This window comes from Stigmatopora argus, chromosome 6 (assembly GCF_051989625.1).
Source record: "Stigmatopora argus isolate UIUO_Sarg chromosome 6, RoL_Sarg_1.0, whole genome shotgun sequence".
NCBI classification, from domain to species: Eukaryota; Metazoa; Chordata; class Actinopteri; order Syngnathiformes; family Syngnathidae; genus Stigmatopora; species Stigmatopora argus.
Genome location: NC_135392.1, coordinates 10407500 through 10429905, shown reverse-complemented (window position 1 = coordinate 10429905; position 22406 = coordinate 10407500). Strand labels below are relative to the sequence as shown.

General features: G+C 43.2%; 2 protein-coding genes, 1 long non-coding RNA gene and 2 other non-coding genes across 7 annotated transcripts; 3 read left to right on the top strand and 2 right to left on the bottom strand.

Annotated features, from left to right (window-relative positions):
• Positions 1-2014: 2014 nt before the first annotated feature.
• On the bottom strand, positions 2015-3172 carry LOC144075209 (uncharacterized). Its single transcript, XR_013300501.1, has 2 exons — positions 2616-3172; positions 2015-2115 (listed from the first exon to the last, which is right to left on the bottom strand). It is a non-coding gene; the product is annotated as an uncharacterized LOC144075209 (long non-coding RNA).
• A 3315-nt stretch (positions 3173-6487) lies between these two features.
• On the top strand, positions 6488-11254 carry nop56 (NOP56 ribonucleoprotein homolog). Its single transcript, XM_077602035.1, has 12 exons — positions 6488-6630; positions 7361-7450; positions 7530-7644; positions 8073-8237; positions 8423-8621; positions 8688-8875; positions 9192-9343; positions 9538-9638; positions 9913-10061; positions 10254-10375; positions 10558-10662; positions 10874-11254. Exons 1-12 carry the CDS (start codon positions 6628-6630, stop codon positions 11108-11110), a joined length of 1626 nt encoding a protein of 541 aa, XP_077458161.1. The 5' UTR covers positions 6488-6627; the 3' UTR covers positions 11111-11254.
• Positions 8930-9057, top strand: LOC144076363 (small nucleolar RNA SNORA26). Its single transcript, XR_013300805.1, has one exon. It is a non-coding gene; the product is annotated as a small nucleolar RNA SNORA26 (small nucleolar RNA).
• LOC144076360 (small nucleolar RNA SNORD57) lies at positions 10408-10475 on the top strand. The gene has a single exon (XR_013300802.1). It is a non-coding gene; the product is annotated as a small nucleolar RNA SNORD57 (small nucleolar RNA).
• A 106-nt stretch (positions 11255-11360) lies between the features above and the next one.
• ubap2a (ubiquitin associated protein 2a) lies at positions 11361-22249 on the bottom strand. 3 transcript variants are annotated; one of them, XM_077602031.1, is made up of 27 exons: positions 22139-22249; positions 20536-20673; positions 19734-19811; positions 19441-19551; positions 19203-19365; positions 19050-19136; positions 18907-18967; positions 18368-18468; positions 18186-18244; positions 18030-18100; positions 17761-17947; positions 17419-17689; positions 17015-17319; positions 16438-16664; positions 16036-16315; positions 15926-15965; positions 15339-15516; positions 15204-15249; positions 14575-14890; positions 14395-14486; positions 14114-14164; positions 13941-14034; positions 13165-13587; positions 12981-13085; positions 12529-12596; positions 12211-12402; positions 11361-12127 (listed from the first exon to the last, which is right to left on the bottom strand). In XM_077602031.1, exons 2-27 carry the CDS (start codon positions 20629-20631, stop codon positions 12032-12034), a joined length of 3798 nt encoding a protein of 1265 aa, XP_077458157.1. In that variant the 5' UTR covers positions 20632-20673; positions 22139-22249; the 3' UTR covers positions 11361-12031. The 3 variants fall into 3 exon arrangements, with proteins under 3 accessions (XP_077458157.1, XP_077458156.1, XP_077458158.1); XM_077602030.1 differs by having other exon boundaries at positions 22135-22236; XM_077602032.1 differs by having other exon boundaries at positions 14114-14161; positions 22135-22236.
• Positions 22250-22406: the final 157 nt, after the last annotated feature.

The following is a 22406-nucleotide window of genomic DNA, read 5'->3' as shown; positions in this document are numbered from 1 at the left end:
GGGGCAGAGTTTTCATGCTGATGGTCCATGAGCACGACGAGGTAAGGCGTCGTAAAACAGATTACTGGCCGAAGTGCATGTTTTTTATCACGCTACCGGTAGATTTTTTAGGCATCAATTGAGCCAAAACGCCAACAAATCTGTTAGTTTAATGCCAGCTTGAACACACCGTCGATAACGAAGTTTGGGCTCCTTTTCCTCACGAACTGTGTACCGCATGTGACTAGTTAGCTTAGCATTAGCCGACGCTTCCCATTTGACTTTAAGTATGTTGTCCGTTTTCTCTCTATTATTGAGTCGTGTAGTCGTGGGTCTTTTTAATTTAATCAAACAAGACCGAGACATCAACGGACAGATTGCTGGGTAAGGGCTCACTCAAAAATAACATCTACAGGCACGATTGAACTCCTGGTGTGTTCTAAGTTTTTTTTTTTTTTTAATCCAAACGTTGTTTAATTTGACAATAAAAATTAAAATAAAAAAAGTAAGTAATGTTCTAAGTAATATAGTTTTCACTCTGAATGCTAAACACCCGTTTCCAATTTGTAATTGTTCTGTTTTCACATAAAAATCATTTATACTAAATGTGTTAAGCAAACGTTCTCCTAGTTGTTAACGCTAATGTTTAACATCAACGGACAGATTGCTGGGTAAGGGCTCACTCAAAAATAACATCCACAGGCACGATTTAACTCCTGGTGTGTTCTAAGTTTGTTTTTTGTTTTTTTGTTTTTTTGTTTTTTTGTTTTTTTTTTTATCCAAACGTTGTTTAATTTGACAATAAAAATTCAAAAAAAAAGTAAGTAATGTTTTAAGTAATGATAGTTTTCACTCTGAATGCTAAACACCCGTTTCCAATTTGTAATTGTTCTGTTTTCACATAAAAATCATTTATACTAAATGTGTTAAGCAAACTTTTTCCTAGTTGTTAACGCTAATGTTTAATTGCCTTGTCTGGTAAAGGGGAAATAGTACAGAGCACTCAAACTTATTTTCGTTGTTTGTCTTGATCGTTTATTAAATTTCTTGTAAGATTTTTCTTTCCTGTAATAATTGTTTGGCAACTCCCAAATAGCATGGTTAAATCAAATTTTCCTTGTTTAGTATCAAGATACAGCTCTTCCTGGGTGCTCCGATCACTCACAACCTTGAGGTTACAGGAGAGGAGACTGAGCCAGATCAAGGTAAAACTAGTTTTTTAAAAAACACCTAAGCCTATCTGTTGAATCTCCAGTCTCTATATATGATAACTTTTGCATTTTTTGCTTGCATCAGGCCTGTGTCCAGACTCTGGAGGACCAGGTGATCTGACCAGTTTGCCCACTTGATGTTCCATCTCTGAACTCTGGCAATCTTCTGAGAGGTACATTTATTTGTTTATTGTAGAATATCCAAATTAAAACATTATCTTATGTGAAATCAGATCTATTTTAGTGGTGAGGTTTCACTGACTAAAGTTGCAATTTTCTTATAGGTAAAGTCCAGAGTTCTCTGGCTCATGGTGGCAAAGTGAGAGGACAGACCCCCAAGGTAAGATTTTTTTTTAAATTTAAGCCAACAAATAAAGGAGATTTGAGCAGCAATTGTCTTTATTAAAAAACACTTGGTGAAAAAAGACCTAAAAGCCTTTCATGGGTCTTTTTTTTTTTTTTAAATAAAATTGCTTTGTATTTTGTTGAAAAATTATTCTAAGTGTAAACTTCTGATTTCATCTGCAATTTTTTTTGGCTAAGTATTCATTTTTGGAAATACAACAATTGAGTTTTTAAAATTTTATTCTAAGTGTAAAAATCTGCAATTGTGTTTCTATATAATTTTTTTACTAAGTGTTTCACTATTTTAAGGCCAATATACTTGTTAAAATATTTCCAGTGTAAAAATTTGATTGTCTGCAGGTGGAGAAAAGAAGATGGACTACATCAATTCTTCAATGTGATTCTAAGTGTTAATAAAATCTTGAATACATCATGTTATTTGCATTCTTTTGTTAGGCAAATGAAGAATATCACATGTATAAATTTCAAGCACTTTTATTTTTCCACAAACTGGAGTTTCCAAGATTGGTTCACAATTCTTCTTGGAATGTAATCATCCACCGGTAAATGGACGAGAAACCTGGAAGAAAGAGTCAGACAATATGTAAAAAAATAGACTGGGTACGAATGACAAAAAAAAACTACTGACAATCAGTATTCAGTCTTTTTTTTAGATATTGAACTTGGGTGGAAATCTAGAAGAAAATGAACAAGTCAGACACCAAGTTTAATATTTAAACTAAAATACTGGGTACCAATTAAGTCAGTAGGTTTTTTTGTCAAAAATGTTCTGACTTAGTAGTACCCAGTTTATTTTTTTAGATATTGGACTTGGTGTCTGACATGTTCATTTTCTTCCACCCAAGTCCAATATCTAAAAAAATAAACTGGGTACTACTAAGTCAGAACATTTTTGACAAAAAAACCTACTGACTTAATTGGTACCCAGTATTTTAGTTTAAATATTAAACTTGGTGTCTGACTTGTTCATTTTCTTCTAGATTTCCACCCAAGTCCAATATCTAAAAAAATACACTGGGTACTAATTAAGTCAGTAGTCTTTGTCAAAAAGATACTTACCAGGAAGGCCCTTCCCATAATGCCACTCAAGTGTCAACTCTCCTTTCCTCAGTCAGCACTGCAAAAGAATGCACAACTTTAAAGCAACAAGAGGGGAAAATGGAAATATTAAACATACCCTTCTGATGACTTTGATACTCGGGTTTGGTTTTCTTTTTGTCAGAGGCAGAAACTCAAAAATAAGAGTCTCTATAACAGGGATGTCCAACTCCAGTCCTCAGGAGCTCCTATCCAGTATGTCTTCCAACACACCAAAATCAAATGATCAAGCTCTTGGCTTGCTGATGAGTTGATCATTTGATTCAGATGTGGTGGGAGATATGGAAAACAGACTGGACAGGGGCCCTCGAGGACCAGAGTTTGAGACCCCTGCTCTGCAACAAGTACCAGTGGGGGGACATTGGTGTCAAAGATTGTGCCATTCACCGTGTCACCCTTTCTTTAGCGTCAATTTGGGTGGATCCTGAAGAGAAGCAAGAGACAAAATGAGTAGGTTTAGTACACATAACATGAAATTAAGAAATAACCAGAAACACTTGGGTCTTACCTCATCCACGACTTCTTCAGTCTTCTCGTCATCTACAGAACACCACAGCGTGATCATGAAATTGCTTATTTAACCATTTTGATGCACAAATGACCCACATTCAATTCCCATGTTATTTCATCCTGTATGAGTTTTTCCAGTCAATCATTTCAAATACATTAATTTTTTTAAAAATAAATATCCCAAAAAGTCATTGCTTCTGTTCTCTTCTTACACTGAGGGAAAAATGGTTATTTATACCATATGCTTAAACTTGCGTCAAAAATGACCCTCGTGGTCATGGTTGAATGAATGTCACTTAGGTTTTGTCAAAACCACATTTATAACTAAAAATGAAAAGGGCCAAGCCCAGGTTGAAAGGTATACATCAGTGGCTCTTAACCTGGGTTCAGTGGAGCCTTCTGCCACGGAGGTCAAGACACATCGATTCATCATGTCTATTCACGATAACATGCCCCACTTGATGTTTACAGTAATCCCTCAAATATCACAGCTTCAAATTTTGCAGTTTTACTACATCACTCATTTTATTCTGGGTTTTTTTTTTTAAAAAATTGGTAAGTCCATAAAAATGTGAAAATCCACAGACTCGCAAACGAAAGCCACTTCCCTGTCCTCTGTTTGCTACTAGAACTCAGCACTGAAGTTTAAAAATATGTATACAAGTATTTTTTTAATTAATAAAAAATGTGAAAATCCACACTGAAACTTGCAAGCGAAATCCACTCCTGTCCTCAGTTTGCTACTAGAACTCAGCACTGAAGTTAAAAAAAGTCCTTAGTTTTTTAAGTTCATAAAAATGTGAAAAGCCACTGAAACTCGCAAGCGAAAGCCACTCCCCTGTCCTCCGTTTGCTACTAGAACTCAGCACTGAAGTTAAAAAAGTTAATTTTTTAGTTCATAAAAATGTGAAAATCCACACTGAAACTCGCAAGCGAAAGCCACACCCCTGCCCTCCATTTGCTACTAAAACTCAGCAATGAAGTTTAAAATCTATATATATTTTTTAAGTTAATAAAAAATGTGAAAATCCACACTGAAACTTGCAAGCGAAATCCACTCCTGTCCTCCGTTTGCTACTAGAACCCAGCGCTGAAGTTAAAAAGTTGAATTTTTTTAAGTCCATAAAAACGTAAAAATCCACACTGAAACTCGCAAGCGAAAGCCACGCCTCTGTCCTCCATTTGCTACTAGAACTCAGCACTGAAGTTAAAAAAGTTCTTAGTGTTTTTTAAGTTCATTAAAATGTGAAAATCCACTGAAACTCGCAAGCGAAAGCCACTCCCCTGTCCTCCGTTTGCTACTAAAACTCTGCAATGAAGTTTAAAATCTATATATTTTTTAAAGTTAATAAAAAATGTGAAAATCCACACTAACTCAAGCGAAATCCACTCCCCTGTCCTCCGTTTGCTACTTAGGACTCAGCACTGAAGTTACATTTTTTAGTTCATAAAAATGCGAAAATCCACACTGGAACTCGCAAGCAAAATAATAATCGGACAGACATAGGCCCTGTCGTCATTATCACAACACAAAAGCCTACTTGTCATCACACGCAGAAACTGCGTGTGACGAAATTGATGGTGCTTCTCCATAAGCTACGTTTAATCGGCAAAAGACCTAATAAGTATAAGTTACGGACTTGTAATTTGTCATTCCGCTGTTGAGGATACAGGTCGCTTACCTCTCGCTTACCTCTCACTGTCTTCCACTTACCTTTCCTCAGCCAGCTAGTAGGAGGCAGATCACCAACCAAACATCTGTTCATATATCGCAGAGGGGAATGTGTGTTATGTTAGCGCGAGTTTAGATTTCTGATGGATGTGGGGAAAAAACTGTCCTTAAGCCTATTTGTCCGTGCTTTGTGGGACCTATAGCGTCTGCCAGAGGGCAGCAGCTGGAACAGATTGTGAAAATGCCACTCCCCTGTCCTCTGTTTGCTACTAGGACTCAGCACTAATGTTTTTATTTATTATTATTAAATAGGGGTGACCCTACTTCACGGTTTTTCATTTATCACGTCCATGTCTAGTCTAATTAACCACGATAAACGAAGGATTACCATACTGGCTGCATCTGATCATGTGACATTGCTTGGCCAATCAGTGCTGCGAGAAATTTATATCTTGAATTTGATTTTTTTTTATTTCAAACTAGAGTAGAATTCGGTAGGTCGAATAAGGTTAAGAACCACTGGAATATATTCTATAAGTGTAATGTTTATTTCTTACACCTCCACTGAAGGCACTTGTGGGTCTGAGTTGTCCACACAGGTTCTTGCTATTAAAAAAATCAAGACCAAATCAGTTAGTGTGTTTTCATTCAAAATTTGAATGTATCATAATGAAAAACAACCTAATTGCGCAACGGATTGAACGCTGACATTTAATTATTACAAAGAGAGAAAATAGTCTTTAAAAACGACTCAATTTGCATACTAACCGCTCGTTATGGCGTCGACAAGTTGGTCCTCTTTGGTCGTTTTGGCCACATTTTAGATGTTCCCAGCGGTCTTTACTCGTTGAGGACCTGCAAAACACAATGGAATGATTTCCGTTTAAACATAAAGAACTTTAGGTAACGCAATGTAGCCAATTTGTTAGCAAACATTTTCTGTCTCCAACCACATGGGGCTACATCACGCCAACGAAGCATGTTCTCGTCAAAAAGCACTCTTAAAATGAGAACTGGGGCTTCGAAATCCCCAAATGACAACGTACCGAATGCGCTACATTGTCCTGTAAAGAGTATATCGGGTCTTTCTTCGGTAAATCGTCACTTCTGAGCTGCTCTGCAGTCCACTGCCGTACTGGCTCATCCGCCATTTTGAAGATGGCGGCAGCTTTTTGAGCTCTGACCTCAGCCACGCCTTTTAAAGATAGACACACACAAAAATACATTGTTTTCACAATAACGTGTATTAGAATAATACACGTTATTATGAAAACAAGGTAGTATTTTTGTCTATTTTTTGTGCATTTTACATGTACGCATTCAGCATTGCTACGTCGGAATCAATCCAACCCTCAATAACTATTTTACGGCTATAAAACCTTTACTGCAGCTACAGCCACGACACATAAAAAGCATCAATAATAGCCTTATACAATTGAAATATTATTTAGGATACGTATATTTGCTTGTGCAGCTCGCTACAGATAGTTTGGTAGCACTGACGTGTCCACTCAATCACTAGCCGATCGTAGTTTGTGAAAGCGATGACTGCTTATATAGGAAAAAGGCAGAATTTACTCTTCACCAATCAGTCAGTATTTGCTTGAATTCCCTGCGAATGATGGCACAATGAGAAAATCCCCGCCCCTTAACAGGATCTCGCGATGTTTGCCCGTAATCTCGCGGTATTCTGGTCATTGGCTTCGAGTGGTTTTGTAGACTGCAGCCTTTTTAACTCGAGATCCTGCACGGCAACGCACATGCTTAGTGTGCTCCGCTGATTCATCAACCATGGTAAAAATAATCTGGTTATAGATTTCTATAAAATAGCCTCATATTTACGTTAGGCTTCTGCGCCGACGATCGCCTAATTCCATTCTTGTTTTTAGGCAACAAAACGCCGTTTTCATCTACTTTTTGACACTCTAATGAAAGGCCTAGTTAACATCCTAAGTAGTTAGCCGCCTTGCTTCAAAGTGCGTCACGTCTCTTTGGAGTCCAAATTTGCTGACGCAGACTGCGAACGAATACCTTTTTATGCATCAGTACGGCGAATCGAAAATTTTAGAATGTAGTAGTTTGGCGATCGATCTAGTTTAGCGGTGTATTAGCTTTTTGCTGCTTCACCGCATGGGCTCGTGCACGTGGCGTCACAGCCAACACGTGGTACACGGACTAAAACCTTCATTATTCGGAGTATAATCAAGCAAAATGATCATCGCTGTGTGGATGTTTGACATATTTAGAGATCTGACTAGTTATCTTTAAAACTAGAAGATCTGGTGCCACTTCTTAGTCAGATCGGATTGGGGGGGGCATCGTCGTTAAAGGCAGCAAACCCCATTTATCAATAGTCGATCCCATTCAAATGTATTACATGTTTGTTAGTCGCAGTGGGTGCGTTAAAATGGAAAAGTGAGCATGATCATTTCTCGAGTCAGTGAGAGGTTCTTTTTGAAACTTTGGAAATGAACAGTGACCTTTCGAAGGTATATTAAAATATCTTTTTTTACCTTTTTTGTAGGGGCTAATGCACGTGTTGTTCGAGCACGCGTCCGGCTATGCCTTGTTTGCCATCAAAGAGGTGGAGGAGATCGGCATGCTGCTCCCTCAGGTAGCTTCCATATCCATGTCCTCGCTGCTACTTAAGTTCGATTTTCTGTCCGAGACTTCTCATCTAGGTTGTCTTTCAGGTGGAGCAGAGCGTCCTGAATCTTTTGAAATTCAACAGTATGGTGAGCCTGGCTGCCTTTTTTCCCTTTAAGTCAGCACAAGCCGCCCTGGAGAACATTAATGCCGTTTCTGAAGGTAACTGAGTCGAACTTGATTGAAATGTATTGATTTATTCTGTGGTTTTATTTCTTTGTACAGATTTATTATTTTTACGATTCTCAGATGTGGTGATGTTATTACTGTCAATCCCCTGAATTACTGTGTTGACAACTTCCAAAGCTGAACATCTGAGGAAACGATTAAATGCGCTATCATTTGCTTGTAATGACCGTGTAGTATATATTTTTAATGATCATTATGGTCCCAAGTAACACTAATGTAGAGTTTTAGATTGTATTGACTCATTCCCTTCCATTAACGATGATAGACGAACAATTTAACTGGGATTTGTCAAATGTCCGCTCTCTGGGAGTAAAAATATATACATATATATTTCATATATAGCAAACCTGTGAGCGATACAGCATTTGTCATCTCAAAAAATGTACTTCTTTTTTTCCCAGGTTTAGTTCATGCAGACCTCAAGCTGTTCCTCGAGACGAACCTCCCCCAATCCGGCAAGAAGAAAGCCGCCCTGGGAGTTGGAGATGCCAAAATCGGCGCTGCCTTACAAGAAGAATTTGGTTTTTCCATCCAGACAGGCGGCGTTGTGGCGGAGCTAATAAGAGGTCCGTATTTGTCTTGTCCTACCAATAAAGGATTTCTCTATGTGCCTGGCTTGTGTATGATGCAATCCTATTGTCCTTATACCCGTGAAGGCGCATACTGAAAATCTGAGCAGCCATCCGATGAAATGATGAGCCCCGATTCCAATTGACATAGATCAATGTTTCCGTCCCGTTTGTCCTTTCAGGGATTCGCCTTCACTTTCACATGCTGGTAAAGGGACTGACGGCGCTGGCCGCCTCCAAGGCCCAACTGGGATTGGGTCACAGCTACTCCCGAGCCAAGGTCAAATTCAACGTCAACCGGGCAGACAACATGATCATCCAGTCTATTGCGCTGTTGGATCAGCTCGACAAGGACATTAATACCTTCTCCATGCGCGTCCGGTGAGTTACGATGGCCATGGCCATCTTTCTCGGCGTGGGCTGAACACGTCTGGCGCTTACTTTCAGCGAGTGGTACGGTTACCACTTCCCCGAGCTGGTGAGAATCGTCCCGGACAATTCCATGTACTGCCGCTTGGCGCAGCTCATCGGAAACCGGAAGGAGTTGACTGATGAGAGCGTGGAGAGCCTGGAGGAGGTGGTGATGGACAACGCCAAGGCGCAGGCCATCCTAGACGCATCCCGCTCTTCGATGGGTTTGTGTTTTTTTTTTAAATTTTTGCTCAAATTCGAACGAGCGCTTCTCAACCACGCCCCCTTAATGACCATCTCGGGCTGACGTGTCCCCGGTGGCCGACACGGGGGGCAGAGAAACTCTCTCATAAACCTGTAGCGAAGGCTCTCATCCTTGCTGCGGATCCTGTCGGGAGAAACATTGACCCATTAGCAACTTTGTTTTTTTCAATGTGAATAGGTTATTAGTTAAACTTAAGAACAGATGACCACTGTTAGATCATAGTATAGTGGTGAGTCCTTTGCCGGGAGATGACGGCGACCTTTGTTTGTGCGCAGGGATGGACATTTCCCCAATCGACTTGATCAACATTGAACGCTTCTCCAATCGCGTGGTGGCCCTGGGTGCGTATCGTCTGGAGCTGCAGGAATACCTGCGCTCCAAGATGAGTCAGGTGGCTCCCAACTTGGCTGCCCTGATTGGAGACGTGGTGAGTGACATTTTGGCCTTTCCCTTGCTTATGATTTAACTCAAGAGAGCGATGATGTCTTACCAAATCTGTCAATCCCCTGACTCTGTGTGACGAGAAACCTCTGGTGCTGATGGCTCGCCTTGTCTCTTTTTCTTCCCTGTCCGTCCCGGAGATGATTTGTAACCTTTTTACGTTCCCTCCTTCAATTCCAGGTGGGTGCCCGTCTGATCTCTCACGCCGGCAGTCTAACCAACCTGGCGAAGTATCCCGCCTCTACCGTCCAAATCCTGGGTGCGGAGAAAGCCCTGTTCAGGTACTGGGGCGACCCCTCCCTGCTGGGGAAAGCTGCGGTTGCCGTGATGGCAGGGCTGGGCCGGAGCAGAGCGGGGTGATCCGAATGATCCCCGCTTCCACCCATTGCATCCCAATGTCTGAGCAACCCAGCGCAGCACCAAAAATTAAACGGCAAGAAACTAGGGTTAGGAGACCGACTCGTGTTGTCGGCGCCTCAGCTAAAGAGTAGCGACAGCATTATGGCTCCGTTTCCTCCCGAGCGATATTGTAAAAGCAGCTGTTATCTCGCCCAGAGCCCTGAAGCTCCGCGGCAACACGCCCAAGTACGGCCTGATCTTCCACTCCACCTTCATCGGGCGAGCGGCGGTCAAGAACAAGGGCCGCATCTCCAGATATCTGGCCAACAAGTGCACCATCGCCTCGCGCATAGACTGCTTCTCTGGTGAGACTGATGCTTCTTCACCTATGACCTACATCTCGGTGCTTAGCGATGATGCTTCTATTTTTCGTCAACAGCATTCAACCTTCAGGTTGATGTTGATAAATGATTTCCTGAGCTGCCTTGCGTCACGGCCGCAGAACCCCTTGCATCCCCTGGAATGGTTGCATTTTGATGGTCCTTTGCTCTTTTCAGAGTTGCCCTCCAGCGTGTTTGGCGACAAACTGCGCCAGCAAGTGGAGGATCGCTTGTCTTTTTACGAGACGGGCAATATCCCACGCAAGAACATCGACGTGATGAAAGAGGCCATGAAGGAGGTGAGCTTGATTATTTCCGCCGTGGGTCGTGCTGCGAATGATGAGCAAATTCTCCCCTGATCACACCTGAGGGTCAATACTGATTTAATGAGACTGATGCAGCATGAATTAAGGAGCGATATGCGGTTCTCATTGTTTTGATTCGACCGCCGTTAATCAATCTTCTGCCTCTCCCTTCGCAGGCGAAGGACGTTGCCTCTGAAATGAAGCGGAACATAGAAAAGCAGGAGCGAAAACGCAAGAAGAAGAAGCAACGGCTATCGGAAAACGGAGGGGCAAACGGAGAGGTGAGTGTGCCCCCCTAACTCGGCTATGCGTGCTCGGATTCGAGGCCTGGCCTGTGGTGCTTTGTTCTCATCTCGTTAATCGGCACGCAAAATCAACTCGACTCCGAACCATTGACTAGCACCAATCAGTGGGCTTGATCACTGAAGAGAGTCGTACAATTTGAACTATTCTTAAGAGCCGATGAACAATTGGAATTTGATTTATACCTAGGTCAATGGGGAGTCCGAGGTTCCGGTGGCAGAGGACGGAGCAGGCGATGGACCTCCCAAGAAGAAAAAGCGCAAGTCCGGGGCTGAGGAACCGCCGCAAGTGACTGCCATAGTCGAGGAGAGCACGCCGGCTAAGAAAAAAAAGAAGCGCAAGTCCGAGGCTGTGGAGGAGGCTGAAGAGGTAGTGGCAACTCCGGTGTCTGAAAAGAAAAAGAAGAAAAAGAAAAATGCGGAGTGAGGAAAGCAAATAGGTATTACTTGGACTATTTCATTTTTTGTACAGTTTCTTTTTTTCCAGCCCGTGTTGACTTCTATAAAGTCACTTATAATGTGCCTTGAATTATGAGGTGTACTTGTGTAAATAAATGCTCAGTTAAGAAAATGGTATACTTTTACTATTCAAAGTTGTGCCCGCAGTTTATAAAATTGGTCTTTCTGGCTTGACAACGAGCAATGGTAGTGGGATTAAACTAGAGACCAGTCAAAGAAACAGTTTACAATTTAATTTGGACAAGGATTAAACGAATGTTAACATGACATCAAGGCCTGGCTGGTGATCAGCCAACTATTAAAAGTTGAGGAATGATAAGATGGATGGAGGGAAGGAAAACTGCAGGGGGAAAAAAATCTCAAGCTAATCAACTCAAGTCACACTTCAAATAAGGATTCACAGATGTAAGAGACCAAAATTACAAAACATATTTCTTCTAAAAAATAAACGGCCTCGGCCTTGGAAATGATGCTTCGAATTTATATACATCGTTCTCAGTTCATGTATGCATACAAAAAGGTATCCACATCACAGGATGCTTGTGTTCAAGTATATTCACCAACTTCATGATTTAGCATTCTCATCTTTTTTTTTTTCTCCCTCCCCGTTTAAATAAAATGCCCTTCGAAATAAAAACAAAATGCAGAAAACCACATTTCATGTTCTACCAATACATATATACTGTATAAATACATACATAAATATATTTTACATACAACAGACATCAATTTGAAAAGGGGATACTGTATACAGAGCAAAGGAGAGGTGGCGGTAGTGTGATTTAGCTTGTGTTCTCTGTTGTATCTATCAGTCAGGCCCGCGAGTGTGTCGCGTCCGCACGCCTACCGACACGCTCGCCCGCATGCACGTACACGCGGCGAGGCGACTTCAGTTGGCCCAGTAGGGGGAGCTGCCATAGCTGGACTTATTGACTTGGCTCTTCTGCTGCAAGCCACCCGACTGTCCGCGCTGTCCCGGACCACCCTGAGCAGACGCAAAATGGGACGGCACATTGGGGTGAGAGCGCGGACGCAGGCGGCCCGGCATTCTCGCCGCGGGGCGGTTACCTGTCCGTCCTGAGCGAGGTGGTGGTGCAGCAGCTGCGAGTGTGGTTGCTGGTGAGGCAGGATGTGAAGGAAGGGCCCCGGCGCGTAACCTCCTGGCGCCGCTCCTGGGTTCAAGGGTCCCGGACCGCCCAGTGCAGATGGCAGGCTGAAGGGTGGGGGGGTCCCTGCATGGAAACCCTGCTTATCAAAAGACTAAGGGGGATTGGACAAAGACACGAACAAAGAATTATACATCTTTATATTCAATGAAAAGGATGGCTTCAAATGTTTCAAATCGATAAGTCCAGCCTGCCTAGATAGTTGTAGTGGAATTCTCACCTGGGTCTTATTGTAAACACTTCCACTGATGTCTGGCACACCAGAGTTACTGGATGTCACTGAAACACCTTCAAGTGGAATAACCAGACATGAAGGAGACAAAAGTAAAAATCATTTCCCATTCCACTCATCCAAACTAAATGATTCAATTTTAAATGTTAAAATTCCAAAATATTTTTGTTAACTTGAAATTTTAATGTTTTTTCGCTCCACAGTCCACACCAACTGTGGTCCTCGAGAGCCCCTATCCAGTCTGTTTTCCATGTCCCCCTCCACCAACACACCTGAATCAAATAATCTGGATCCGCTTGCTGATGAGTTGATCATTTTTAATTCTGGTGTGGTAGAGGAGGGAGACAAGGGAAAACAGACTGGATAGGGGCTCTCGAGGACCGACCAAACTTGGCCACCCCTGGTTTAGATAAATGATTGAAGCCATGTGTCCCACCTACCTTTGCCAGGCCCGCTAGCAGCAGATTTGGCTTGTGCCTGAGAGGAGGAATTGTAGCCTTTACTGTAGTCCACTCCAGCGGGTCCTGCTGTAAGCTCTTCATACCCTGGGAAGCAAAGCGCTCATTCCATACCTAACAAACGGCCAATAACGAGGGCGAGCGAAGGTGCGGCGCGATGGCCGACCTGAGCTGAAGGTGTGCTGGCCGTAACCGCCGGGCTGCTGCTGCTGTTGCGTCTGCTGCTGGAAGGGCCCGGCAGACGGGTTGCCCAGGCTGAGACCCATGCTGTGCTGCTGCTTGGCCGAGGCCGGACCACCCGGAGGGACGAACATGGTGTGGCCGTACTGGAAGGCGGCGGCGCTCGGCACGGCACCGGGCATGGCGCCGGCGTAGTAAGGCAGACCCGTGTAGCTGTAGCCCGGAGGCAGGAAGGCCTGCTGACCGCTGTGGTGGTGTGGCTGGGCCTGCGGCTGAGGTTGCGCTTGAGGAGGCTGAGCTTGGCTCGGGCCCGGCCCAGGGTTCTGGCCGGGCTGCTGCTGGGCAGCCAGGCTCGTGGCTGCTGGCGCTGGAGAGGTGGAGTCGTTCCTTCCAAACTTGGTAACTTCACCTTAAAAAAAACCAGGCAGAAAAGTGGCCAAAATTGGGTCCTTTTTATGAAACCCTTTAAAAGACACTCATTTAACTTAATGCATTGGATGTCATGCGTCGTCATTGGCACGAAAATGTTTTTAAAATTGAATAAAATCAGAGGTTTATCCTTAGGGCAATTTTTAGATTTAAAAAAAAGTTTAAAAAAATTGGGGCCACAACTAGCTGTATTCCTGGGTTATTTCGATTTATATAAGCACAATTATTTTCTCAATGGATTAATTCATATGAAAACATACATTTACCAATTATAATGAAGATCTGGCTTATTGTTGTGACCAATGAACAAAAACAAACAAAAAAAGCTCATACCTGAGTAGGGGTTGTTGGCAAGGCTCCCTTCTCTGCTAGACAGAGTTGCCGTAGGCCCAGGGAATGTGATTCCATAGTAATCCTGCAAAGATGGCTGAGGAACCAAACAAAAAAACTGCTCCAACCAAACAACTCAAGATGTCAAAACGAATTGTTGATGACTTAAAGCTCACCATCGGTAGTCGGGACTGAAGCATATGGAGATCCTCATATCCATAGATCTGCTGTCCCAAAAAAACACAGTTAATATCTTAATTGTCTCTAGTATTTTATATTTCCAGTCTGTATGAGCGGTACCGGGGGCTGCTCTCTACTGGCTAACCCCACAACAAAAAATAATCAGGCCTAATACAAAAAAAAGAAAAAATCAGGATCTATACATATTGGCCCATGCTAGATAAATAAACTATTTCTTAGACCGCAGAGAACTTCTACTCCAAAAAGTCCCACTTACTGGGTATGCTGGCAGAAGTCCACCGGGTCCCATGATATACTGGCTGGGCAGCAGAGGAGGAACTCCTTGAGACAGGTTAGGTGGAGCTTTTCCTGTTAAACACAATGACGGACGGACGGCATCCATTGCAGATGACTAATACTAACAAACTTTCTGTTTTTGTTTTGCCTGTGTGTGTACCGGTGGAGGAAGAAAGCAAGGGCGCAGCCCTCGGCCCGGAGAGGTTGGACGTGCCGGTAGCTCCATTGGAGCCAAGTCCCAGCGCCGTGCTGGTGGCGGCAGAGTGAAGTCCGCTCGCCCCCACGATGGCGCCGACGCCGCTGCTCATGTTGTTGCCCATGCTGGACATGCTAGCCAGGTGGCCCATGCCGCCACCGCCGCTACTGCTAATGCTGTTGTGGACCGAGTGAAGCGCCGAAGGGGGCACGTGCGATGACGTGTAGGAGGCAGACGAGGGAGCGAGAGAGTTCACGCTGCTGCTGTCAACGCTTGTGTACTGAGGGGGAACAAAGTGGATTGTTGGTTAGTATCTTAACCTGGTGAAAATAGTACTAAGACTACTTATCCCTTTACCTTTGCATAAAAAAATTACCTTTAATTTTGGAGCTATTATCTCCGCCCCCTTCGAACCCTGTGACATTCTTGCTAATATGTTTTTTTAAAGGCAAATAAGATGCCTTTCGGGGTAAACATCCCAAAATACAATGTGAAAACCAGTGGTTTATATGAGCAAAACAGTTTTCTTGTCAAATTTGGTGGCTGCAACTAAGTCCGTACGCCGTACCACCTAATTCGCTAATTGTACTTACAGTTAAAGAATTGGAAACAAGTGCTGAGGAATGACTGTTGACATGGCTGCAGACATAAAGAGAAGGATTGCAGCTTGAAAAGGACTCTTGACTTTCCATTTGTGTCGGCAAGTCTGGTGGGTGCGAGCGTTTCACCTGTTAAGAGCATTGAGTTGGCCGGCTGAGTGAAGGTCCTGTGCCAGGCTGGAGAGCGTGGTGGAACTCTGTGCAGGCAGCGTGGAGGAGGCTAAGTGAGAGGTGGGCACGGGAGCGCAGGTGGTGTTGGCGTTAAGAGATGGAGAGTCAGGCTTTGGTGTGGAGGATGCTGAAGAAACTAAGCAGAGTGCCAAAGTGCTTATATTAATACAGGGTGTTCCAAAATGTTTGACCCCATTTTGTAGGCCAATAATTTTGACAATTTTCACTGGAACGACCTCAAATTTTCACAGCTTGCGTAGATACGTTTCAAGTTTTTGTGTATAAAGTTTGGCATTGCCATCTTTTCAGGTTAAGAAATGCCATTCACTTCAAAAGAAAAGGCTTTTTGTGTGTTAGTGTGTTACACACAAAAACTTGAAACGTTTCTACGCAAGCTGTGAAAATTTGAGTTCATTCCAATGAAAAATTGTCAAAATTATTGGCCTACGAAATGGGATCAGACATTTTGGAAAACCCTGTATTAAAAAAAGTGGCTACTATATGGACTCATGCAACTATTAATATATTGGTGCAAGGTAACATACTGTCTAATGTTGCAGAGCTCCTTACTCCATTTAGACCATTCTAAGGATAAGGAAAAATAAACACTTTAAAACGAGAAATTTTATACATTTTGCATTTCTTTTCTTCTCACCATAACTGGGCCGGAAATCTCTTTACTCTGCGAGAAGGCCAGTCGAGCTTGAGAGTGCAAGGACCCATCATAACTTCCTCCCACCGTGGAGAAAGGGGGTACGGCGCAGGACGAGATGGTGGATGTGATCAGCGACGACGAGGGAGGGGTGCTGGAACTGGCGGGCCCTAACGAAGAGGCCGTCAGACCTGGGAGTGTCACCGAAGACGAGTGATACACCGAATCGGACGAGGAGAGGGGAAGAGGGAGCTCGACGGAGAGAGGACTGCCAAGCGAGTCACTGAAAGACACACAAGATTTGATTTTTGGCATTTTGAAAGTTCACTGTACCATAGTAGAATCAAAAGTAGTTTTTGTGTTTAAATGGGATTTGTCTGACAGGAAAAAACATCCAACCGTTACCTGAGCGGTTTGGAGTACATGCTTGTCTGACTCTGCGTCCCTGGTCCTGATGCAGCCGCTACAGGGCCCGGCGCCGGAGTGGATTCCCTGGATGCCGCACTGACAGCACACTCCACAACTCCAAATTCGGGCAAAGCGGACTCCGAGCCAAAGTCGAGTGCTCCAAACTGAAGGTTTAGACCGGGGACGTCAGTGGACCCTGGCATTTCTACGGCTGTGGCGGGGATCTGTCATGACAAAAAGTTTGCGCATGTAATTGTTTGGATGGCCTTGATTTATATATCGGCAAAAAATATTACTGCTTAGGACTCCTTGGTGCCATCTAAATGTGTCTTGACTGAATTTTGATTTGACAGTTTGTGAACCCAAAGAAAAGAATCTTTGTAAACAGAGATTCCACGAAAGTGTTTCTCCTCAAGTTTGCGTTTTCTCACTTTAGCAGCAGCTTTGCTCAATTTAGCTTAGACTTAAAATTTGGGCTTTCAACACAAAACAAAAAAAATCAAGTAAAGTGGATTAATGTATTTAATTAGAGTATTTTTGTGGCAGAGAGACACAAAATAGCCAAAACCATTACCTTGGAAATCGGAGGCATCCTTCGTTTTTGACCTTTTAGTTGTGCGCGCTGTTGCTGTGGTGTACCGCAGCCCTGAGCGTCAAGCCCACCTCCAGCAGCCGGATTTTTGGAACCAACGGCCACCATCCCTGGGCCCACCTGCGCTGACGTGTTGCTGTGCTGGGGAACAGACGAGACGGATTGAGGAGGAGCCGCTTGTTGAGATGGTGGACTGGGCTGACGGGCCAATGGCAAGGAGGGACCAGTGTGCCTCTGAATGAGCTGGCTCAGCACAAGTGAAGGCTCCGGCTGGAGGCCAAACTCACCTGCAACAACAACAAAAACGCAGTGATATTAATTACAGATGGTAAAAAACCCACTTAGCATTACCGTCATGTAGTGAAGACTTTGATGAGAATACTTACGGCTGAACTGTGAGGTCAGCGTGGTTGTGTTAGATTCTGGCACCTTCATATCCCAAGTGGAGGAAGAGGGTGGGGTTATAGATGTTCCGAGGCTCGGCAGGCGCCCGATTGAAGGGTTGCCTCCTTGGGTGTTGGCAGGATGTGCCACCTGGGATGATGGCAGAGGACCCAAGCCAGGACCCTTAAGCTGTTCCAGTATCTGAGCCCCCGCGCTGGGTGCGGGCCTTTTGGCTTGACCCAGGTCTCCAAAACCAGCTCCGAGAACTGACGACTGGCACGGATAAAAGAAGGAAGGATTAGTCTGATGTGTCCCTGAAAATGCAAAAAAGGCTTTTTATTCACCAGAGCGGCATGAGCATAGCTGGTGCCGCTGGTGGTGCTGCGGCTGGGCGGAGCCTGATGTTGCTGCTGTGGTAGCTGGTGGTGGTGAGAGTTGGTGAAGACCAGACTCTGCGAGGAGGAGGAAGACGAGGAGGGGGCTTCTCTTCCACCGACTGCAGGTTTTTGCAGCAGAGAGGCTAGATCCAGACTACAAAACAAAACAGTTGCTCAGGTTAGAAAAAAAAACATTCGTTTGTGCTTCATTCATTGTTCTACTGTTAGTCATTCACCTTTGGCCAGGCGCGATGTGATTCTCAGCAGGAGGGGCGCATGAGGAAGTGAAAACTTTGGTCTCAGAGAGCTGTAGGAAAACAAAAATACCCCCAAAAATAAACAACACTCGTTTTAATTTCAAACTTTTCGTAAAACTTTTTGCGAGAACTCACACTAACATCCTCACTCCAGTCTTCCGGTCCATAGTCTTCAATGGGGTTTTTCCAGTTAGCTGCAAAAGAGTCAAGAACATGTCGGTGAGGTATGAAAAGAAAGACTATGCTTGAGCAGAAACCATCTGCGTCAACAAAAGTCCATGATGAAGTACGGTGCATTCAATGTACACAACACCAACCCATCTCTTCGGGATTGTTGTTGGCCGTTGTGTCCCAAGCCTCACTCTGTGTGGTCCCTGTTGTACCCGCCTCGGAGGTATAGTCTGCAGGATTGAAGGTTCTGAGAAATAATGAATGATTATTCTTATTTGTTTTAAATTGGCAAAATGATCAATTATTAAAAGCAGTGCAATCATATTACGACCTAAATCTTGTCTTATTTTGACATTTTTAATCATAATATTCTGACTAATCTCTCATAATATTCCAATTTATTCTCTTAAATCTCCTAATATTCCAACTTTTATCTTGCAAACTTTTTTTCTTCTTCTTTGTGTGGCCCTAATACTCCATGGTAAAATATAGACAACAAAAATAATTTTGTTTTACACTGTCATAATTTGGTATTAGAATTCTGAGACAAAAAAACGAATTCCACCCATTTTAGAACAGTGTTGAAATAGCAAACTGCAAACATCTTGTGGCTGTACCGATACTTAATAAAGTAATTCATGTCAGTTAGCGTAAAACAATAGCAACAGATTGGGTGTCAACATACCCCATTCCCTGGGCTGAGAACCTTGCTGCTGATCCTTTACCTCTGCCTCGACCTCCAGAACCTGCATAAAAAATCCCATGTACATCAACAACATCCACTCGGGGAATGATTAGGGTGGCATTTTTTTAAATTTGCCTTCTCACCTCGGCCACCTTTTGCCCTCCTTCCGCGCTCGGAGCCTCTCTCCACTGGTGTTACCTCCACACCATTTTCCACCGGACGAGCAGCGCCTGGTGCAAAGAGGCAATGAAACGAATTAAAATGAAGGCTGATGACAGTCTTACAAAATGTTATACCTTGCCGGTTTCTATTGCCCCCTTTGCCCTTGCGATTAGATCCCGCACGGCCCTTGGCACCCTCCTTCTCGCCTTTTTTCTCCCTGTTTTCCTTATTCTCCTTGCTTTCGGAAGGACCTTCCTTAATCAGTGGCTTCTTCTTCCCCACCGTCTCCCATGAGGTCTAAATACAAAGCATGGAACGGGCCGTGGAATGATTCGTTTGGTCAAATTGTATTCTTTATTACACCAAGCCTACCATATCCGAGGTGCTTTCCAGAAGGAAGTTGATGGCTCTGCTCACGTCCTCGTTGCAGTCGTGAAGCGCCACCATACACTCATCCTGGTTCTTCCCAGTAACCTCCATCAGCTGGGGGAAGCAGACAAACAAGTGCTAAAAATGTTGAAGGGAAGTTAGTAGTTCCTTGCGCCAGTTGGTTTCGTTTGTTATTTTTGTGTCGGCTACGGCCTGCAATCGAGGTAATGTTCTTTTGGTTGCAAATAAATGATTGAAAATTTAAATAGAGTTGTCCCTTGACCAGATTATTGTACCTGGTTAACCTTGTCTTCAAAGTCAGCATCATTCTTGTCATAGATCATCTGGGCAAGCCTAATTTGCTCAGCAGTAGCCTGTAACACAAAAAACACTAGAGTTGAGTACTTCACCATGATTTTCAAATAAAATACAAATGAAACTGAAATTACTTCAAAATGTTCTCATTTTTGTTAACTCCCCAATGTTGTGAATGACATAAATCTGACTCCAGTAGATATTTGCGAGACTACATTAAAAACTTCCAACGCTATAGGCTAACATTTTCAAAATTTGAAGCAATAAAGTGATATGTATCAAGCCATGATTTACTGATAAAAACTTGACAATAGTGGAGGGGGGAACACTTAAAGAAATAAAGATGTCAGCCACTCTTGGAAAGATAGTATGTCATGAATAGGTCAGCAACTCTTTGCAGAAAATAAGAGGAACAACACTCCTCACTTGCTTAGCGCAGCAAAATATTTTTAGCTTGGATTTGCGTGAAAACAAATAAATGGGGGTAAGCAGAAGTCAAGTCTTAAAATCCAACAATCATTATGTGCTATTCCCTCAACTTCCAATGAGAGCTGAATTTTATGGTTGACCTAACAATTACCAAGCTAAAATTGTTTAAAAATTCTGGCAAATGTATTGGGGGTCTTAATGTTAAAGTTCTTGCTAATTTCCTTCATTTTTCTCCAATCAGTTGCATTTTTATCTTGCCGATAGAAATGAAACTGATTGGAGAAAAATGAAGGAAATTACCAAGAACTTTAACATTAAGACCCACAATACATTTGTGCACTTCTGGACTCTCACCTGAATCTGTTTCTGCGGTTGAGATGTGTGAGTGGCAGCAGGCGGCACTTTTTCACGAGGGCCCCGGGCCTTTTCGCTGCCCAGCGAGCTCATCATATACAGTATATACAAAACTCTGTATGTACAAAATAGAAAAACCTACCAACAAAACAAGAGACACAAAACTCAATTAATATAATTAGGAGCAATCGACCGTAATGCATTTCTACTTGCTGAGAAACAGTGTTGCTTAGTGGCTACCAACTGTACTATTTGGGACTATTGGAGAAACAAGTTTTACTGGCAAAACAAACTGAAAAGATTGTGGGGGTGAACGTTATTTTTCTGGCATAGTTCAATACTTTTTGCAGAGCCATATTTCACATGGGGGTCATAACCGTTGCTGATTACTTCAAGCACTCAATGCCACATTGTCAAAGTTTCAATCTAGATAGGTGCAATCAATGTTGCAAAATGATGACAAATGACAGTATTTTTTTAACAATAGTAGAAGATTATACCAAAAATATGTGAAAAGCAAAATGAACGTTAAAAACGTTTTTTGGGGTGGGAAATGGGAAAATATGCTTAGTGACAGTTGGTTAGTGTGAGAACAATAGCAATGCAGTTTAACATCGGTCATGTGACGTCATCCAACACACTGACACCATTGGCTGCTGATTTGAACAAAGCTAATGCCATGGGGCACGCTCGATTTAAGTAGAAAAAGATTCCAATACTGGGACAAACAGTCTTATCAAGCAATCATTCCCGCACCGTTCAGTTCTATTTACAAATCAAGTTAATACTATGTATTTTATTTCAATCCTGCTGCTGACATTACTCCATTCATTGAAGAATGCGAGATGTTTCGTACTTCGAACTCCGCGTAAATGACAATATTTTGCAGAAACCATTATATTTAGGTATGGCCATCGAGCGACGATCACCAAAAAACATTCCCCAGAAAAGCTCTTTTACTTAGGAAAAGCCTGGACATATTGTTTATAGCAACGCTAACATAAGCCAAATTGTGTTACTTATTGACAATACCCGTGGTTGTTTAAGTCAATCCACGTGCCAACGCCATGTCATGTTCTCGCAGTGTCGTGCTCAAATAAAAATGTTACATTTGTCGCTCGTAATATTAGGGGCCTCTTTGTCCTCGGATGAGCTAACTTGCTAAAAGCTACCGAGTCTCAGAGGCAGCTGGGGTGAAGAAGCTAACGTTAGCATATGATGCTAGCTAAATCTGGTCCGAGTTGGGAACAATCGAGCGTCTATCAACCGCGTTTAGGTGCGGGCCATATCGCTCATTAACGTCATTTTTTACACACGACAACTACAAAAGCAGAGCAAATAGCGCCACAAGCGAAGATGAGTATCGAATTGAAGCTAGGCCTTTGAGCGGAACCCAATCCCATCACGACATTGCTCGCTGGGAAACCAAGACAACAGAAAAATTGCGAAAGACACCGCTAGCAACCCCGACGAAGGAAAACCCCGGCCAAACAAGCGAGCGTCCGGGTGCACTGAGCTCGCTCGTGAAAATAGTTTGTGAAGGCGTCGGGAATTGTACGCCTAATAGGCGAAAAACGTAATGAAAAATCGTGTTATTACCTACTTGCACGCTTCGCTCAGCCAGCAGCAGCAGACAAGGTGGTCACGTGATCGAGGCTACCGCGGTGGTTGTCCTCTGGAGACTGGACACCAACTTGTTTTGTCACACATTAACTCATAGTCTGCCACTGACAACGCTAGATGTCCAATTTAATTCAATTCTATTCATTTCGACTGATGATCGTTGCAAAAATTGGACGTCCAGCGCCGCCAATGGCAGCCAATGAGGTAAAACAGCACTTTACGGCTATGACGTTGACTTACAAAGAATG